The sequence below is a fragment of the Leguminivora glycinivorella genome, chromosome 20, assembly GCF_023078275.1.
Source record: "Leguminivora glycinivorella isolate SPB_JAAS2020 chromosome 20, LegGlyc_1.1, whole genome shotgun sequence".
NCBI classification, from domain to species: Eukaryota; Metazoa; Arthropoda; class Insecta; order Lepidoptera; family Tortricidae; genus Leguminivora; species Leguminivora glycinivorella.
Genome location: NC_062990.1, coordinates 13,476,337 through 13,496,360, shown reverse-complemented (window position 1 = coordinate 13,496,360; position 20,024 = coordinate 13,476,337). Strand labels below are relative to the sequence as shown.

At 32.2% G+C, this 20,024-nt stretch overlaps 1 protein-coding gene and 1 long non-coding RNA gene across 6 annotated transcripts; one reads left to right on the top strand and one right to left on the bottom strand.

The window, feature by feature from the left end:
• Positions 1–598: 598 nt before the first annotated feature.
• On the bottom strand, positions 599–13,788 carry LOC125237094 (homeobox protein 2-like). Of its 5 annotated transcripts, none has more exons than XM_048144055.1 (23): positions 13,731–13,788; positions 12,832–12,887; positions 12,547–12,576; positions 12,213–12,245; positions 12,041–12,070; positions 11,602–11,607; positions 11,317–11,319; positions 10,904–10,930; positions 10,586–10,624; positions 9,756–9,776; positions 9,573–9,608; positions 6,585–6,632; positions 5,926–5,973; positions 5,449–5,460; positions 3,242–3,295; positions 2,932–2,979; positions 2,372–2,383; positions 2,256–2,282; positions 1,462–1,497; positions 1,383–1,385; positions 1,151–1,171; positions 843–869; positions 599–747 (listed from the first exon to the last, which is right to left on the bottom strand). In XM_048144055.1, exons 1-23 carry the CDS (start codon positions 13,756–13,758, stop codon positions 631–633), a joined length of 762 nt encoding a protein of 253 aa, XP_048000012.1. In that variant the 5' UTR covers positions 13,759–13,788; the 3' UTR covers positions 599–630. The 5 variants fall into 5 exon arrangements, with proteins under 5 accessions (XP_048000012.1, XP_048000009.1, XP_048000011.1 ...); XM_048144052.1 differs by having other exon boundaries at positions 12,832–12,923; positions 13,731–13,778; XM_048144054.1 differs by having other exon boundaries at positions 12,832–12,905; positions 13,731–13,778.
• Positions 13,789–16,017: 2,229 nt separating this feature from the next.
• On the top strand, positions 16,018–19,767 carry LOC125236981. The gene is made up of 11 exons (XR_007178262.1): positions 16,018–16,048; positions 16,412–16,438; positions 16,597–16,626; positions 16,739–16,744; positions 17,175–17,177; positions 17,402–17,428; positions 17,783–17,827; positions 18,407–18,427; positions 18,532–18,534; positions 19,470–19,478; positions 19,755–19,767. It is a non-coding gene; the product is annotated as an uncharacterized LOC125236981 (long non-coding RNA).
• Positions 19,768–20,024: the final 257 nt, after the last annotated feature.

Sequence of the window (20,024 nt, the reverse complement as noted above, 5' to 3'; positions counted from 1 at the left end):
GTTTAAAAAATTGTAGTACCTACCTATCGCAAGCCGACGTTTATCGTTTGCCGAATCCTACGCCAAGGCAGGCGACGCAATGGCACAGTATAATAAAGAGTACTAGCGTACAGTATGGCCACTCCCGCTCCCCGCTGTAAGTGCCGCCCACCCCCTCTCGGTTACCTCACAGTTACCGCCTGTTAGAAACGCGGACAGTCGACCTGTCATATCACACTCATACAAGCACGGTAAGCGTTCACCTACACGAGCTTAGAATGTGTGCTAGAAACGTGCCTCTTTCATATATTCCAGCCCCAGAGTCTGATCGCCAGTGAGTGTCCGAGATGTGGCAACGGAGACACGCTGTTACGTCGTCGTCGCCCAGATCGATTATTTAACTTTAGTTTGTCTCTTTTTTTTGTTTTTGAATGTGTCTTTTTTTCTGTCTTGTTTTTTGTTATCTGCAGTTCTGTATTACTTTTGATGAATATATAAAAAATAAATGTTTCCATAAAATAAAGCTTTACAGCGTATTATTGTCAATATCATAAATGAATAAGTACGCATTGAAGCAGGTTTTTTTTATTCCAATGGGGTAGATATATTAAAAAGGTTGTCGAATCCAACACACTTTATTCCTTACTTATTTTAACTGAACTCTTTTCCTTGCTCAACACAATATTTTTCATCCGAAATGGTTATGCATAAGCTTTTCTTCTGCTTCCCTGGTAACTCCACACCTCTTCCTGACTTAGCTCGGTTTGCCTTAAACATATGAAGATTTAAGTTTTTAAAACGATCCTCAATAGCGATACACGTTAGGATATTAATAGATATTAAAAAATAAGTAAAATACGTACCTTTAGTTTTGCTGCCTTGACTACTTCCTAAAAAGATAGAAAAACAAAAACACATAAGTTTAGTCGTAGTTTTCTATGTCTAGTATTATTTTAATAGTATAATTTGTAGTTTGTATTTATTTCTAATAATAAACACATAAAATTGTAATAATAAATAGTTGCAATTATTACATTGGTTTATTAAGTATGTATTTTAATTATAAATATTTAACGTTTCATAAAAAAGATAATATAAAATCTTTATTCAACCACAAACTTACATACTTTTGCAACACAAAACAAAATAAAGACGAAATATATTTACTTACCTGTGCAGCAACTTTTGCCACCTAAACGATGTAAAAATAAATTAACATAAAATAAATAGGTACAATTCGCTGTTTGATAACAATAAATATCCATTTTTATAACATAATTTTCACATTTTTTGATAAATCAGACCGTCCATATTGTTATAAATATAATATTATGTAAAATATAAACTCACTACGTTTTATACAAAATAAATTATTTCAAAAATATATTTATTTATTTACTTACGAGCTATAATAACAATTATAATAATTAGTAACATTGGAATACATTATTTAGAGTAATAAAAAAATGCAATTTTACATACTTTTATCGCATTCCTCTTATCTTTATTGCCTTTTACCTAAAAAAAATAGAAATTATAAATAAACATTATTAAATTACAAACATTATTCTTAGATAGCGGAGCCTCGAATTACTGGCATTACTGAACCATACAGTATTTATGACTTGTGTGTTAGTAAACACAACAACATACAATCACGCCTGTATCCCATAAAGGGGTAGGCAGTATAGTGTTAGTAAAGCAGTCTATTAAATGCAACTGTAAATATTTAGTCCAAAAACTCGTTAGATCAAATATTAAATTATATGAAGATTATATCATCTCACACATTGAAATGCGACCGCCAAATAACGAGCAAAAAGTAGATGGAGTCACTAAAAATGCATTTCTTGTAGCGTTAAAAGTGCCACTTTCGAGCCATAAATCTAAGATGTTGAAAGTGACATTTTGATAAATTAGCACATATAAGTCCGTGTTTTAAACTTAATCTGTCAAGTAGATACTGAGTCTAAAACGCAGAAACCACCAACTTTACGTTTTCCCACTATGATGTCAACTTTATGACAGACTCTAAAAGCCATCTACAAATAACGGCAACAAGACATTTTTTTTTGTGGTCATCTACTTTTTGCACGTTCTTAGACTTCTTTGGCGGTCATATTTTAAGTATGGGATGGTATAACTTCTTATATTCAATCTATGGTTAGATCCTGTTATGAAACGATCGGTTCATAAAACCACACGTGTTTTAAGACTTCTTACGAGTATTATATGTTTCATTATGTCTACAAATCACACTCAAACTGTTAACTTACCGAATGGCTTAGAGTCTTTACATTGCCCTGTAACAAAACATAGATTTCTATCAATATCTATATCTATGTAATACTATATCTACATCATTAAATTGTATACTATTTTATTAACTCACATTGTTATTTTTCTGAAATATATTTAAACTGAGATTATTTACACAATTCGGTAAAAACATAAGATATAAAAACATAAAAAAAAGCCTTTTCAATGCAATTTCTATCTGTAAATATAATTTTTAATGACGATTCATTGATAATTATTAGTTTATGCTTAAAGTAGGTGAATCAACTTTTTCTTGCCTGTTATTGCCATGGTTACGGTCCCCAGAGTCACGCTGGTTTTATGCAAAATTATGCTACTGAAATTATGCAAGCATGCATGTAGTCCATATTTGTAGGTGGCAAATTAAGGAAAGGGCTCGTTAACACCAGAATAATGCATGTTTGCGTTAAGTAGCATAATTTTGCATAAAACCAGCGTGACTCAGGGGACCGTAACCGTGGCAATAACAGGTACGCCGCTGGCTCTGTCGCGCCAATACGCAAGCGCGATAGAGATAGATATCTACTAGCGCTTCGTTTCGTGAGCGTTTCGTGAGCGATTGTGCCATTTGGCTAGCCACCCTGGCAAGAAAAAGTTGATTCACCCATAATCCTTTTCCTTCTTTTTGCTTACATTATAAATTTCATTTTCATAACGACTTTTTATAGCGTCAGCGTACTTCTGAAACCAAAATTAATACTTTGAAATTTAAAAAGTAACATTATAATCTCAAAAGTGTCGCTTATTCCAACAAACATATTATTTATGACATTTAATTATCCGATTAGTATCGTATCTATATCTAATATATAAAGTATATTAAAGTCCGAATCAAGCCGTATATAAATGTCCCTAAAGACTGGTATAAATAAGTTTTTGCTATTTCCGTACTTCAAAAATCCAACAAAATAACTTTTTTACAAGTTAGGTATGTACTTCTAACCTGTTGCATTCCTTTGAAATAATGATCTCGGATATCTCTATTGTCATTGTCATTCTGAAATCAAAATTTATAACAATACCTAATAACTATATAAACATAAATTTATCCAAATAAACTGTTCCCTGTCGTTCCATAAACTGTTCCCTGTCGTTCCTGGTGGAAAAGCTGTCAAATCAAATCAATCAAATCAAATATATTTATTTCGTCATCACAGGTAACAATTAGGTGACAATAGGTTATATTATTTATATCAGCCATGATGAGCCGTGTAGGCGTACGAAATATAATTTGGCAATATATTTACAAAGCAGATCGTAAAATAATTACCTTAATACTAAATACATTTACATAATATTTACACTAAATAATTTATATTCAAAGTACACATGCAATGTCAGGGAAAAATCAGAAAAAAAAAAATATGGTATTTATGTCAAAGTTATACATTCATCATCCAAAAATTCATTAACGTTATAGTAGCATTTATTACAAAGAAACATGTACAGCACACCCTTGAACCTACTTGCAGGTAAGCTTTGCCATGCTTCAGGAACTTTATTAAACAATTTCGGTCCCATGACTAGAATATTCTTTTGCATTAGGGCAGTGTTGCTTCTACTTATGTCTATTTCAGGTTTTCTCGGGCGGAAATTTAACCTTAACGGTGCCCTTCTAAATTTAAACAAATTAGGATTATTTTTGACAAATAAACAACATTCAAATATGTACAAACAGGGAAAAGTGAGCAATTTCAGTGATATGAAGTGTGGTTGACAGCTTTGTGGGGGATATATTCCTACAATGGCCCTGATACATCTCTTTTGAGCTAAAAACACTAATTCTCTGAACGAGGAGTTTCCCCAAAACACAATACCATATCTAAGTGTTGAGGACACAAAACCGTGATATGCTGTCAAAACTGTAGCTCGGTCACAAATCTTTGAAAGCTTATAGAGGGCAAAAGAAAACTGATATATTTTTTTGCACACTTCTTTATTATGTGACTCCCAGGACATGTCACTGTCCATATGTATGCCCAAAAATTTTGTTGTATGTGCCTTGGCTATGTTTTTACCGGCATAGTTAATATTTAATGTTGGGACTGATTTTCGTTGACTAAATTGCATTAGGCAAGTCTTGTCTATATTAACCTTTAAGTTATTAGTTTCTAACCATTTAATAATTTGTTTTAGGGTATCATTGACCTCACGTTCATAGTCACTACTTGTATCTAATTCTATAAATATGGTGCTATCATCAGCGAACAGTATCATGGGATAATGTATTGACTTAGTAATGTCGTTAATATAGAGAATAAATAACAGTGGACCCAGCACACTACCTTGCGGTACGCCATACCTGATTCTTCGGCGTTCCGACGCATATGTTATCTCCTCTCCAGTTTTCACACATATCTGGTCAATAACAGAGTACTGTTCCCTGTTTTCTAGATACGATTTTAGGAGATCTAAGGCGTTTCCTCGAATTCCGTACTTATTCAGTTTATTCAGAAGGATGTCGTGGTCTACATAGTCGAATGCCTTGGACATATCCATGTATATGGCACAAGATGCTTTTCTATTATCAAGACACCTAAGAGCTTTGTTTATTAAATCATATATAGCTCCATAGTAATACCACGCGGAAATGCTGCGAGCGTTATAGGCACTTTTGCGCCAAGAACGACAGGGAACAGTTTATTTGGATAATTTTATGTTTTTAAATTTTAAATAAATTAAATTTATGTTATTTCGTATACCTAACTGACCGATTAATTCTTAGGTATAATATAAACTATAGGTCCATGGGGGACCCAGCCATGCGCGGATCCAGGGGGGGGTCATGGGGGTCACCCCCTCCTGGAGCCTAAGTTGGCCATACAAATAGACCACGTGACCCCCCCCCCCGGGCCCCGGGCCTGTACCACGTGACCCCCCCCCCCCCCTGGGCACGAAGCTGGATCCGCGCTTGGACCCAGCGCGCACAGGTTTTCGCAGAAATTTCAAACCGTCTGGTTAACATACTTAACTGGCGATTTCTTGCCGATGCTTCCAATTTTATCACTTAAATATGTAGATAAAGTAAGTAAGTGTATTAGTGTGTGAGTGACAGATATCTTATTTAATCACGTAGCCAAATGCCAAAATGCTTACTTTAGTACATATCTACGAGTACATCGTTAAATGTATACTATTTCATTAACTCACATAGTCATTTTTCTGAAATATATTTAAATTGAGATTACACAGATACAATTAAATAGGCTAGATGACTAAAAAAAAGATAGATCATCATAAAATTATAGACACATATTTTTTTCTTTTTTCTCGTAAACGAAAAATGACGACGGTACAGTGCGTTGAAATTTAGAGTGACGTCACGCCTGGGTATAATTTTTACCTAACAGTGAGGTCCCAAGCCCCCACTCCGAAACTTTGATGCCCTATATCTTTGTATTTTTTCATTCATTAGATAAAACGAAAAATATGTGTTCCGTCTAACTGACGGACTAAACAGAATGCCATTTTTTATGTAGTCGTCATCCCTATTCGGTAAAAACATAAGAAATAGAAACATTAAAAAAAGCCTTTTCAATGCATTTTCTTTCTGTAAAATGATTTTTAATGACGATTCATTGATGATAGTTAGTTCATGCTTAAATATAATCCTTTTCCAGTGCTTACATTATAAATTTCATTTTCGTAACGACTTTTTATAGCGTCGGCGTACTTCTGAAATCAAGATTAATATTTTGCTGTGCGGCATGGCTCCATTGATATTATGTGAGATGTCACCATTGTCAAAAATGACGCAATGATACCCTGCCATAGATATAAGACAAGATGGCGTTGATCGCTTCAATAAGGATGCGTTCGAATTGCGATGGGGCTGTGTCGTGCGGCTGCGTTCGTGGTCTCACAAATGGTCTCGTCGGAAGATCAGCGCTGACCTCCGGGTCAGCATTATGCTGAGACGGGACCTTTTCGCAATAAACTTATTAATCCCTTGTACGTTTGTAGTTTTAGTAATACTGTTTTTTTGCATATTGTGTAGTTTTAAGTTTATTACGAATAAATATTTTGATTGAATATTTTGAAATATAAAAAAACCTTATAATTATTAAAAGTGTCTCTTATTCCAGCAAACTACCACATTATTTTTGACATTGAATTATCCGATTATTATCGTATCTATATCTAATATTTAAAGTATATCAAAGTCCGAATCAAGTAGGATATAAATGTCCATAAAGACTGGTCATAAATAGGTTTTTGCTATTTCCGTATTTCAAAAATCCAACAAAATAACTTATTTACAAGATATGTATCATATGTACTCTAACCTGTTGCATTCCTTGGAAATAATGATCTCGAGTATCTCTATTGTCATTCTGAAATCAAAATTTATAACAATACCTAGTAACTATTAACAATAAAAACATAAAATTATCCAAATAAATTGTTCCCTGTCCTTCCATAAACTGTTCCCTGTCGTTCCATAAACTGTTCCCTGTCGTTCCTGGTGGAAAAACTGTCCATAGTAATACAACGCGGAAATGCTGCGAGCGTTATGGGCACTTTTGCATAAGGAACGACGGAGAACAGTTTATTTGGATAATGTTATGTTTTTTAATTTAAAATAAATTAAATATATGTTATCATGTATACCTACCTGACCGATTAATTCTTATAATATAAACTATAGGTCCACGGGGGACCCAGCGCGCACAGGTTTTCGCAGAAATTTCAAACCGTCTGGTTAAGGGGCTGACAACACCCAATTGCGTAAAATTGATGTTACTTGCGCAGTTTTTTAAGACAAACTATTAGTCTTAGTAAGGCAAGTAAATTATATGTTATTATTCATTATATTTCAACGAACATAGCCGTACTTGATACACGATTTAATAAAATCGGCACGATAGAAAAAAATTGCAAAGATTGGTCTCGAGTTCGTCATTAAACGGTTCTGTGTCGTTCAATTATTCACTTAGTTGTCTTTAATTAATATTACAATAACAAAAATATACATATCTAAAACACTAATGAAACATTTTGCACAAATAATGCATCTTTCTATTTTATTTTAATATTTTTCCGCACTTTTCGTCCCTAGCCGCCCTCTTTTAGTGACATCGCGCTCTCACTTACTCCCATACGATTAGACAGTGTACGCTAGCGTCAAGGCCATTGGGTGCTGTCAGCGTCTTAACAAAGTGGCGATTTCTTGCGGCGTATTATGCTTCCCATTTTATCACTTATCTATGTAGATAAAGTATCCGTCACGCCTTGGCAAGTTTGTCAGTGTGAGAGTGACAGGTGTGTTATCTAACCACATAGCCAAATGCCGAAATGCTTACTTCAGTACATATCTACATCATTAAATGTATACTATTTTATTAACTCACATAGTTATTTTTCTGAAATATATTTAAATTGAGATTATTTATACAATTAGGGAAATAACATAAGAAATAGATACATTGAAAAATTAAATCAATTAATTAATAATAGCTTTTTCAGTACAGATAGTGTTTTTTTTTACGCACTAGTGCGAGAAGTGGTTCATTATATGTCAGTTTGAAGTGCCATCTGTACTGAAAAACGTCGTTCGATACACGTGCGAAAAGGCAATTCGTAACTCGTGTCGATTTAAAACACTCCCTTCGGTAGTGTTTTAATTTATCGCCACTCGTTTCGAACTTCCTTTTTTCGCACTTGTATCGAAATGTACTATTTTGATGCAGTTTCTTTCTGTAAAATGATTTTTAATGACGATTCATTGATGATAGTTAGTTTATGCTTATAAATAAAATCCTTTTTCCAGTGCTTACATTATAAATTTCATTTTCATGACGACTTTTTATAGCGTCGGCGTAGTTCTGAAATCAAAATGAATACTTTGTAATATAAAAACCTTACTGTCTCAATAGTGTCGCCCATTCCAACAAACACATATTTATTGACATTTAATTATCCGATCACTATTGTATCTATATCTAATATATAAAGTATATTCAAGTCTAAATCAAGCCGTATATACATTTCCTTGAAGACTGGTATTAACCTCGTAAGACCCACCATTGTAAATTTTCCTATTTTTAATGTAAATTTTCCTATTTTAATTCCTAATTTGAATTCCGTGTTCTTTAAGTAAATTGGTAAGAATATCGTTTGTTTCAAAAAACATAAACGTAATATACATTGGGCCTTACGAGGTTAATAGATTTTTGCTATTTCCGTAAGTTCAAAAATCCAACAAGATAATTATTTTTGGACAATATTTTTTTTTATAGGCATGTAGTTATACTAACCTGTTGCATCTGATTGATATAGTGATCTCGATATCTCTATTGTCATTCTGAAACCAAAACAATTTCAAATTAAAAAAAAAAATATTACGTATCTCACCTCACACACCAATTAAATAATTCCTTATAAATTATACGACACCCAGAGCGCACAAGTTTTTTGCAGAAACTGCAAATCGTCTGGTTGACATAACTGGACTTTGTACTTAAAATAACTACTGGCCGTGTTTTTCTTATAATTAACTTACTCTTTATTACGTGCCTGCATGCATGGTATATTTCGATACAAGTGCGTAAAAGAGGAAGTTCTCTCGTGTCGATTTAAAACACTCCCTTCGGTCGTGTTTTAATTTATCGCCACTCGTTTCGAATTTCCTTTTCGGTGTTTTTTTTACGCACTAGTGCGAGAAGTGGTTCATTATATGTCAGGTCGAAACTTCGGAGGTCCATCTGTACTGAAAAACGTCGTTCGATACACGTGCGAAAAGGATATTCCTTTTTTTTTCGCACTTGAATCGAAATGTACTATTTCAGTACAGATGGTGTTTTTTTACGCACTAGTGCGAGAAGTGGTTCATTATATAACAGGTCGAAACTTCGGAAGCTCATCTGTACTGAAAAACGTCGTACGATACACGTGCGAAAAAAAAATTCCTTTTTTTCGCACTAGTATTGTAATGTACTATTTCATTACAGATGGTGTTTTTTTACGCACTTAGTGCGAGAATCTGGCCCCGTAGCCGAATGGCATTTCTACGACGCGAAACGAAAATAAAAGGCCGCGAAAGGTAGTCTGGCTCTGTCCTGCCAATACGCAAGCGAGATAGCGATAGATATCTACGAGCGTTTCGTTTCATGAGCGTTTTGTGAGCGTCTGTGCATTCGGCTACGCACGCTGTACTGAAAAACATTGTACGATACACGTGCGAAAAGGAAGGAAGTTGTTTTATCGCACTTGTATCGTAATGTAATATATTTTAAGGACAGGCAGTTGACTATTGTCATTGTACATTTACTCACATTTTCATTACCGTTATCATCAGGTCCGAAGTAATTCTAAAATCAAAATTTTTTTTTTTAAATATTTACATTAAAATACTTACTTACTCACAGTCACATCAGGCTAAGTTAGCACACTAATAGGCACTACTACACAATAGCCGATCATCCACTTTTGACTTAAAATTTCTTTCATTTACTCACAAATGTATTTTTGATATAACCCTGAAAATAAAAGTAATATTTTTAAACAGAAATAGATATGAAAGAAATAATTAATCAAGTTCTTTCTGGCCTGGTTGAGTAAAACAGAACAGCATCTTATAAGACAACTAAGACAAGTATATTTTATGAAACAGTAAATGTTCGTTTTTTTTTAATAAATATTAAAATATACCCTAGCTATTAAAGACTATTACTAGATTTAAGAAATTGTGTGCCATTATTATTATTCTTTACTGAAGCAGTTTAAAAAAAAAATAAGATACCTGTAACGATTTTTAAATAAATGATTATGAAGAAAACATTTTGTTCAACTGTTCAAAAAAATTATATAGTTGCGGATCACACGAATATTTAATTGAAACTCATTTTTATAGTATGGTTAATTTCACTGATATTATTGACGGTATTAACAACAAAGACAGTTGACATTGATTTTATTTAAGTATTTTTTTTTTTTTATACTACGTCGGTGGCACGATCACAAGTAATGATGGCCCGCCTGATGTAAAGCGATCACTTGCTTTGAAAGACCTATGGACGCCTGAAACACAACTCAAACAGTGTCACAAGCGCGTTGCCATATTGATTACGCGAGAAACTTGAAGCGAAACGCTTTGCGTGTTTTAAGTACACAGTGAAAATGCCGAATGCCGTATTGTCAAGTTCTGAAATGGGGACGGAGGAACAAGGTTGTACAGTTCCTCAGCGCACTCTCGCTCTTTAAAGATTAATTATTGTTTATAATACAATATAAGGCAAGACAAAATAATTTATATGTGAATTATTGTTATGTTACTCACGGTAGTCACGGTATTATTTCCTGTCGGTGTCAGGTGCGCTTCAGCTCCCTATAAGAAATTATATAAATCTTATAATTAAATACGTTTCATAAAAATATAAGACCTGAGAAATTAAATATTTTTATGACTTAGGACATATTTATACAAAACGGCTGAATTAAAATTATGATTGTCAAATATCTAAAACAGCTTAAAAATATATTTTGTATTTATCAGCATCCCACATGTATAATGAAATAAATACACAATTATAATTAAATTAATAAATAAAAACATGCCTACGTAGGAAAGTTACAAGCGAAGAACGAAATAAAGCTAATTACTTACATGCTCATTTGCTACCATGTCTAAAATCTAAAAAGAAAATAAGGTATTATTAGTATTACGGACCCGGCCTTTAACAGTGTTTTCTGCACTTAATTTCTGTACCTTTACCACAGTATAATAAACAGTACTATCGTACAGTATGACCACTCCCACTCCCCGCTGAAAGTGCCGCCCACCCCCTCTCGGTTACCTCACAGTTACCGCCTGTCAAAAACGCGAACAGACGTCCTGTCATATTTCACTTATACAAGCATAGTACGCGTTCGCCTACACGAGCTTAGACTGTGTGCTAGGAACGCACCTCTTTCATATATTTGATCGCCAGTGTCCGAGGTGTGCCTTTACCGTGAATTGTAATTATACTATATATATTTTTTACTGATCAAAAAGGTTAATTTTTAAATTATACTTACATACTGAAATCGCGAATTTTCAGATTAGTATCGTATAATTTAGTTTTTCGTTCATATTGCGTTCACATGATAAAAAAACGAACTACATAATACATTAATCATCATTAGCTTACCTTTATCCCAATTACTTGTGGTCGGCGCAGCATGTCTTCATCTTCTATCCCTCTCTATCACTTGCATTCGTTTCATACCATCTCTCACACAGTCCATCCACCTCGAAACACATACATTAATATTACTATAAAATAAATAAAGAGAAAAATAAGTACTTAGTTGAAAACTTACGCTTAGCTGAAATATTATGTAACAGTTTAGTAAATTTGTAATTGAGTTTTAAGTGAAACCATCTAACTAATATTGAAATAAAATAAAATAATGTAGTAAATTTCAACAGATTTTTACACAGCGACATATAAAATTATGAAAAATGAAATTAAGATGACACTGTCATCGTAACTGTCACATTTTTTACGTAACAAGTTTACATTTTGCTACAATTTTCTATGGTTTTTAACCAATTCCATTGAATTTATATTTTATAACCCACAATTTAGACGCGTTGAGTTACACTTACGAAGAATCGTGTTAAGATATTTTTTATACGACTATCATTATAAGCATAAAATATTGTTCAGATATTTTTGTATGCGTAAGTGTGTAGATGTTACTGAACCCGACTGGACCCATATTTATCTTGTACTTTAATTCGATATTCATACTGTACCTTTTGATTATGAACGAGCCTCTTGGCTAGCTAAAAAGATAAATTATTGGCTTATTTAAAGATATAGTCTAATACTCGTATTAAAAAAAATATATTGAAAAAAGTAGATTATACTTATTTCCATCCATTACTTTTTTATTATATCTCTATGTTTATTAAGTTATTTACTAACCTTAGCAACCTTGCCTGATCTGAATTCTGGTGACTGAAAAAAAGGAACTTACTTTTACTACAGTATCAAATGTACACTGCAAAGAAATGGAATGCGATAACACTATCGACCCGCCTGTTCCCTGAAAAATACGACATCGGTTATATTACTGAACCGGTAAGCTTCATCTTAGACTGTCTCCACTTTCCACCAAGCATGGCTAGGCTCAATCGCTGATCAGTATACATATGATAAAAAGACCTACTTCATTACCTGATGGAAGTTATTTTTACGGTCGTCGAAAATTTGGCGCCCAACGTGGGACAAATATTTTCCTTACTTTCAATTATTTTACCTGATTTAATCGATTTAGCACTCGTTGAGACTGGAAGACAAATAAAAAGATTATTTGAAAAAGTAATCTTAAAGCATATTAAATTAGAACTTTATACAATAATTCATTCATTCTTAGTTGAGGTATTTCTTTCAGAAATCTAACTCCCTAATTCATAAACGTTCACTAAAGTTATTTTTATCAGCTTGATAACTTTAGTGAACGTTTGTGAATATGGGGGGTAATAGTACTATTTCAACTGATTGATACTAAATTAAGGGCATTATTTTAAATTAATTTACTTACAAGAGTAGGGTTAGCATCGACGCTCACACTTGCAACCAACATGCATAGTAGAAAACCTGTATACATGATGTCAGCTGACAAATAAAACGGATCTTCACAAATAACGTCAATTAGAAATTGGACGTGAAAATATCAATTATGACCATAAAATTAACAATCAGAATCAGCAAAACCCAATTAACTACGGTACTCAGTAATGCGTAATTTTCAATGTCAGTAAAAATGCACATTATTTACTCCAATGTAGGTTGAAATTAAATTGGATCATTTTAAGGCCTACTAAAACTACCAGACCAGCCAAAATTCGTTCACAGTATAAGTAGACGTTATCTATCGGGCTCGCCGAAGTAACAATCTTTGATCTTATAGTGTTTCCACATTGGGCCGTTATAAAATGTGTGATAGAGACAGCGCAATGGCGCGATGGCGCGCTCTCCCTGTCACACCATGTTATATAACATTTATAACTGCCAGTGTGGGAACATCATTACGTGGCAATCAAAACGCATTCTGGCTCTGCCGAGCCATTGCATAAGAGCGATGAGCTAGCTACGATACGCTTACGAATGATTGTGGTCTTGGTTAAGTTCCCTGATTTTATCGCGCTACGTCATAAGGAAGGACTCTTCCTCCACCATAGACCACATCATCATCATCATTTCAGCCATTAATCGCCCACTGCTGAGCATAGGCCACCCCTCGTGTAAGCCACTTATCCCGACCCTGGACTAATCTCATCCAGAAGTGCCCCGCAGTTTTTCGAATGTCGTCCACCCAACGAGCCAACGGAAGCCATAGCGTTTCGTTTAGTTTTGTTTTGAAATCCAATAATTTGAGGCGATATTAAATAGTTGATCATGTAATGCTTTTAATTGTTATGTATAATCCATTATCATTACCCTTAATAACATTACTATTACCCTTCATTTGAGTTTATACGATTCAAAGAGATTGATTTGTGATTATTAAAAGAGTTGAATAATGGAGAGAAAAATAAAAACTGCGTTTTTATGGAGAACCTATTCAATCAATTAAAATTGTTTACACTTTTTCGTATCAATTAATAAGCGCTTGTAATAGTTGTAAGCCTAAAATTGAAATTCACTCCAAGCATGTATATTTAAAAGGCGTGATAATTTATTTATACCTTGGACGTTATTTTTAATTAAAAATGACGGACTTATAGGTATTTCGTTAGAAGGCCTATTTTCTTGACAAAATTGACTAATCTCAGCCACAATGCATTTATTATGAATATTACAAAAAACTTTGATTTTAGCAATGAATTAATAGCCTGAAGATAAATACCTTCAGATTGCATCGTCCGTCTTATGGGGCTCTCAATGAGGAAATTGTGTTTTCTAATAAACAAATGACTAATTAATGTATTAAATTACTTTATTAGTGTAATATGTACTCTTATTTCCTATTAAATTAAATTCAATGGTCCATGTAGAGCATCTTCACAGAAATTTGAAGCTTATTAATTTGCTATTAACACAAACTGAACGTGAAATTTCAAAAACATTAATTTAATGACTTTTTAAGTAAAATCTTTCAAATGAATCGCTTAACTAAACATAATCGGCAAAAATGTGCATATAATTGATTCGTAGGTGCGAAATACCCAATTAAGGCAAAGGTTATATAAATATATACAGAAGTATTGGTATTCCCGGCATTTGACAATCGCCATGTATGCAAGGGTATTGCTGTGTGCGTTGATTGTCGTTGTGTGCAATGCTCAACCACCGACTAAGCTTGTAAGTCTTAACTATTTATATTTAATATTCCCGAGCTCATATAACATGGGCGAATTCGCTCTGTCATGTTTAGGGCCAGTTGCATCAACCACATTTGACAGACCATCGTCACGCAGCAGGTGTCTATGGAACATCCCATGCAATAAAAATCTTACGAACGCTTCAACGGTATCCGGCTAGACTGTGGCCAAGACTGCCAAGACTAAACCAAAAAATTAAGTCTCAAAATTGATAACGCCTTATAAAATCCACTGCTCATCTCTTTCTTAAATTCACTTTTACTTTCAAAGCATAAAAAATATGTTTGATTTAAGTATGCTAAATAGTATGGGTGATGCTCTTATTAATCCACCAATATTTTTCATGAAAACGCCATTGACTGACAAACGTTTTTGAAAGGGGTCGAACTGAGTCCGTTTGAACCAAACTAAGTCACAATCTTGCACGTTTACACAAAAAAAGCCCATTTGTCTATAGATATATTGTCATTTTTCTTTCTCCTTGCACCATTTTTACATGTCTCTGTTTGGCCCGATGGTTGACTGGTAGAGAATGCCATTAGGCATTAAGTTCGCCATTTGTACATTTTTGTTTTATTTGTGCAATAAAGTTTAAATAAATAAATAAATAAATATACTTACAGCCCACTTCATAAATATGCGTACATTTCTTTACCTTAACTGAAAAGTACACTATATTAATGAGTTCAACTGTACATGGAAAACATTTCGATCAATTAATACTTTATTAAATTACAGTCCGACGCAGTCTGCTTGCGGTTGGATCAGGTAATTTATAATGATAATAAAAGTATAATAATAGGTATTTCTATTCTTTACTTAATAAATGGGTGATTCTCTGTAAGGATGTTCAACAAACAGTCCCCTGGCAATGATTTTTTAAAATATTTATTTATAAAATCAGAAATAGTTTGTATAATTTAATTAAGGCAAATGGGTTTTATTAAATTATACTAACTATTTAGGATTTCATTAATAAATATTTCAAAAAATCATTGCCAGGGGACTGTTTGTTGAACATCCTTACAGAGAATCACCCAAATATAAACTTTAAGCTGCCAAGATTGCAAACCCCGTGCAAAAAAAAACTATCCAGCTCTTCTTCAGTTTAATAAGTATTAATTGTGCTCGATATATTATGTCAAGCATAGTTGATACATTTATTCAATAACTATTCCAGTTAATTTTAAGTATTCTTATAAAACAAAAATTTTATAATATTTTCATAATTCAATATTTACTGATGACAGATGACATTATTTGTTACAGCTAATTGTATGTAATTTGATAACATATTATCCACTCATTATCAAATATTACCTATGTAATGCATTAAAGTTTCATTACAACTTCCGAATAATGATAACTGTAACATAAAATTAATAGATTTATTTAATTTTATAGGCACGACCTGTTCCTATCGATGGGAAAAGTGTAAGTTTATTTACGGCATTGAACTATTTACAACACAGTAATTTGAAAATAGAATTCTGAAACATCAAACACTCATGTTCTCACTCAGTAACTCAGTAAACTCACTCACTCAGTAAGTACTTAGTACAAGAATCGTCAGCAAAATGTCAGCAGCAAATCTAATATCCTGTTTGGTGACATTTGAAACTTTTCTTTCTTTCATAAACAAAACTACTCTTGAAAATGTCATCTACTTTCAATTTATAGAAATAATGGAGATAAAAAGGACAGTGTTTTGTATAAGAGTTGAGTCTGCAGTCCACAATCTAGTACTCTTTGTTAAATATTAATAAATATATTTCAATATAACGTAAAAAATTCCAGGCAAAAGATGTGCAAAAAGTCGCAAAGGTAATGAATGAAAAATAGTATTTATTAATTTTAATAAAAAAAATATTATATTATACAATTATTTTATACGTTTTATACAATCTGTGGGACTTAGTTAATTTGTCGAAGAATTTTAACCTTCAACATTTATTTATTTATACATATTTCTACTTTTTCAGCTCGCCAAGAAAATGTTCCATGGCCTCAAGGTACATAAACCAGGAAATAATCTGTTGTTTTTTTTTAAATAAAGTTTCGACATAGATACCAGATAGGTTATTTACTGTATTTATCAATTAACGGATCATGTATTTGTTTTAGCTTGACGTAAGCTTTCATTTTTCTATTTAAACTTTAATAATTATCTTAATGACAAACTCATTCTCTGCGTTGAGGCATTTCTTATATTATTTTGGATGAAACATAAATTCCGTATACTTACTAAAAAAGGAAAGTCTCTCTACTCTTAAAAAAAAATCATGAAAATTTTATTGTAATGATTCAACAGTGCCAGATTTACTTATTATTCACAGTTGACATGTAAATATGTATGAGTCTCACGGGAGTTTTATAGTTAAAGAAGTCAACTCTTTATTATTTTATATAGAGACCAATTCATATAAAGCACATTTAAATGAAATTTCTATTTTAGCATATTTACTCCTTGTATCTTAACCGTTAAAGTGCATACTACATTTCTTAAAAACGAGAGACATATGATTGATTTATTAATAAATTGTTTAATATGAATTTTCAGAAAGTAAGTACAGAAGCTCAATCTTTTTTAATTTATAAATAAATATTTTTTAAATGATTACGTTTTCAGGTAATCAATTTAAAAGCAGTAGCGAATTTTCCTTTAGAAGTTAAATTTACCGTCCGTGATTTTTCTTAAAGAAATAAATATTAATAATTTTTTTTGTGTTTTATCTAAAGTTTTTTGAATTTCATATTTGTACAATACTTATTACCTATTTTTGTCAGGTTGTGGATAGTACTATAATAAAAGAAGTAAGTATTTATAAATGAATAATGGGTTACATTAAATTATTTTTTAATATTTTATTGGAAAACATAAAATTATGAAATAGTAATTAGTAAATCACCTATTTACTTATATTTAAAACCAAAGTAAAGGTATGTAACTGATAGTTACATAACTTCACATAATTATTTTTATATCTGGTTTTTATTTTAAGCAACTTAAGATTTTAAGGATATACAAATAATCTCACAATATAAAACCACTCAATTACTCTAATAAATCTAATTTCAATTAATGATATTATTAAAATTAATCTTATTATTTTAAGGATAACATTTGTATTTTATTACTCTTAAATTCAACAATTTATATTTTTACAGGGAGGCCCATTAAATATAGTTGCAAAATTACAAGACCAAAGTAATGTAAGTGCTCAATTATCTAAATAATAAAAAGTTTTAAATAAATAAATAAATAAAATAAATATTATAGGACATTCTTACACAGATTGACTGAGGCCCACGGTAAGCTCAAGAAGGCTTGTGTTGTGGGTACTCAGACAACGATATATATGATACATAAATACTTATATACATAGAAAACATCCATGACTCGGGAACAAATATCTGTGCTCATCACACAAATAAATGCCCTTACCGGGATTCGAACCCAGGACCGCGGCGTAGCAGGCAGGGTCACTACAGACTGCGCCAGATCGGTCGTTAAATCACTTATTAAGCTTTACTCTAGCTATAAAATCAAATAAAAACAAAACAAAATAAACTTACAGAAGTTATTGAGCTCCCAATATAAGAAATATTTTTTATAACAACATAACCTAAATTGTTAAGACTTTTTTCTTAGCAAAATAAGGAGAATATAACATTGTTTACATAACAATCGTACTAAGGTACAAATCAAGATGTGATCGTATTAATCTTTCAATTTCATTTGGATGACAATGGTTACTGGTTAACTTTCATTTATGATTATAATGTTTACAGGCACAAAACAACAAAAAGAAGGTATGCGTATCATTTTCAAATTATACAAATTTGTAATGTCACCTTAACAGTCGACAAAATAATGGAATTAATACAAACACTAATTTACTCCTTTATTTTTTTAGCTGGTATGTATTTATTATATATAAAATGCATCAATGTTGTAAAGTGTATGTTACGGTAAAATAATACACCGTGTTTTTTTTGTGTTCCGTTAAATTCGACACGTCGTTAAGTTCATTATCAGGAAACACCCCGTATATAACTTTTAGTTAAATTCGCAAAAAAAAATGTTTCATCATTTTCATACATAATAAATGAATTTATTAGTGTGAGAGACCCTTAAGAATAACATTGACGGCACATGTCAAACAAATAACATTAGGAATTGGTAAAGGCTGTCACACACGTGTTCAGTATATATCTTTATTTTTTTAATAACTCGATAACCGCAAGAGTTAAGACGCTAGTTTCTTAGAGAAATTAATTGTATTTAATGTAAAGATTCTTCCCTTAAAATTAACGGAATTCAATAAAAACAGGGTGTATAATGTTCATAATTTTTTATTTACTTATCCTATTTGGTAAGAATAATAAAATACAGTATTTTTATATATTATCAATTGTCTCATCATCCTCCTTGCGCTATCCCGGCATTTGTCACGGCTCATGGTAGCCTGGGGTCCGCTTTGACAACTAATTCCAAGATTTGGGGTAGGAACTAGTTTTACGAAAGCGACTGCCATCTGTCCTTTCAACCCGAAGGGTGACTAGGCCTTATAGGAATTAGTCCGGTTTCCTCACGATGTTTTCCTTCACCGAAAAGCGACTGGAAAATATCAAATGACATTTCGCGCATAAGTTCCGAGAAACTCATTGGTACGAGCCGGGTTTCAAACCTGCGACCTCCGGATTGAAAGCACATTCTTACCGCTAGGCCACCAGCGCTTTTATATAATCTATTGTCTACTGTTCAAAAACATTACTGAAAAACAAAACTCAAGTTTTTTATATCTTCCTGATTTTAAAATTCAATTATGTAAATTTTGATTGTTTTTTACAGTTTTATAATGTAAGTAAACAACATCATAAAAAATCTACGTTGACGTTTAGGTTTTGTTTTACTAAGTGACTATTAATGTGTAATTACATAAAATATTATTTTTATCATTTGCTTAATTCTGCTTTTTGTTTTTATTTTCAGACGGTACGGTATTAATGTGTTTTTTATTTCGATATGATTTATCCACTAAATAAATAAATTTATAAGCAAGTAGGTTGATATTTATTCATCTCATTATTTGGAAGAGCGCATTAAATGTAATGTATTTATCTTATTATCTTTCAGCACGATGTAGATATCAGCAAAACAACTCAGGCTATTACATAAATTGTAAAATAAAAATGTAGAAAAACTAGCTTTCATTTTAGTGCGAGTTATTTAAAAAAATAGGATTATATCATAAGTCTAGTATTTCAGAAATAATCGGTGGATGGTAATGGCCAAATGGGATAGTTTACATATATTTACAAGAGGCGTAGCGGAGAACGAATTATTATTATTTGGGGGCTGTTATAGTATTACTCAGATACATATTTGCGTATATCAAATCAACAT

Coding starts and splice junctions, on each gene's coding strand:
- LOC125237094 (XM_048144052.1), bottom strand. CDS start 13,758: ATGAAGGGTAATAGTAATGTTATTAAGG. Junction 5,974..6,584: donor ATTTCCAAGGAATGCAACAG/GTTAGAGTACAT, acceptor TCTTGATTTCAG/AAGTACGCCGACGCTATAAA. Junction 1,498..2,255: donor TAAAGACTCTAAGCCATTCG/GTAAGTTAACAG, acceptor TATTTTTTTTAG/GTAAAAGGCAATAAAGATAA.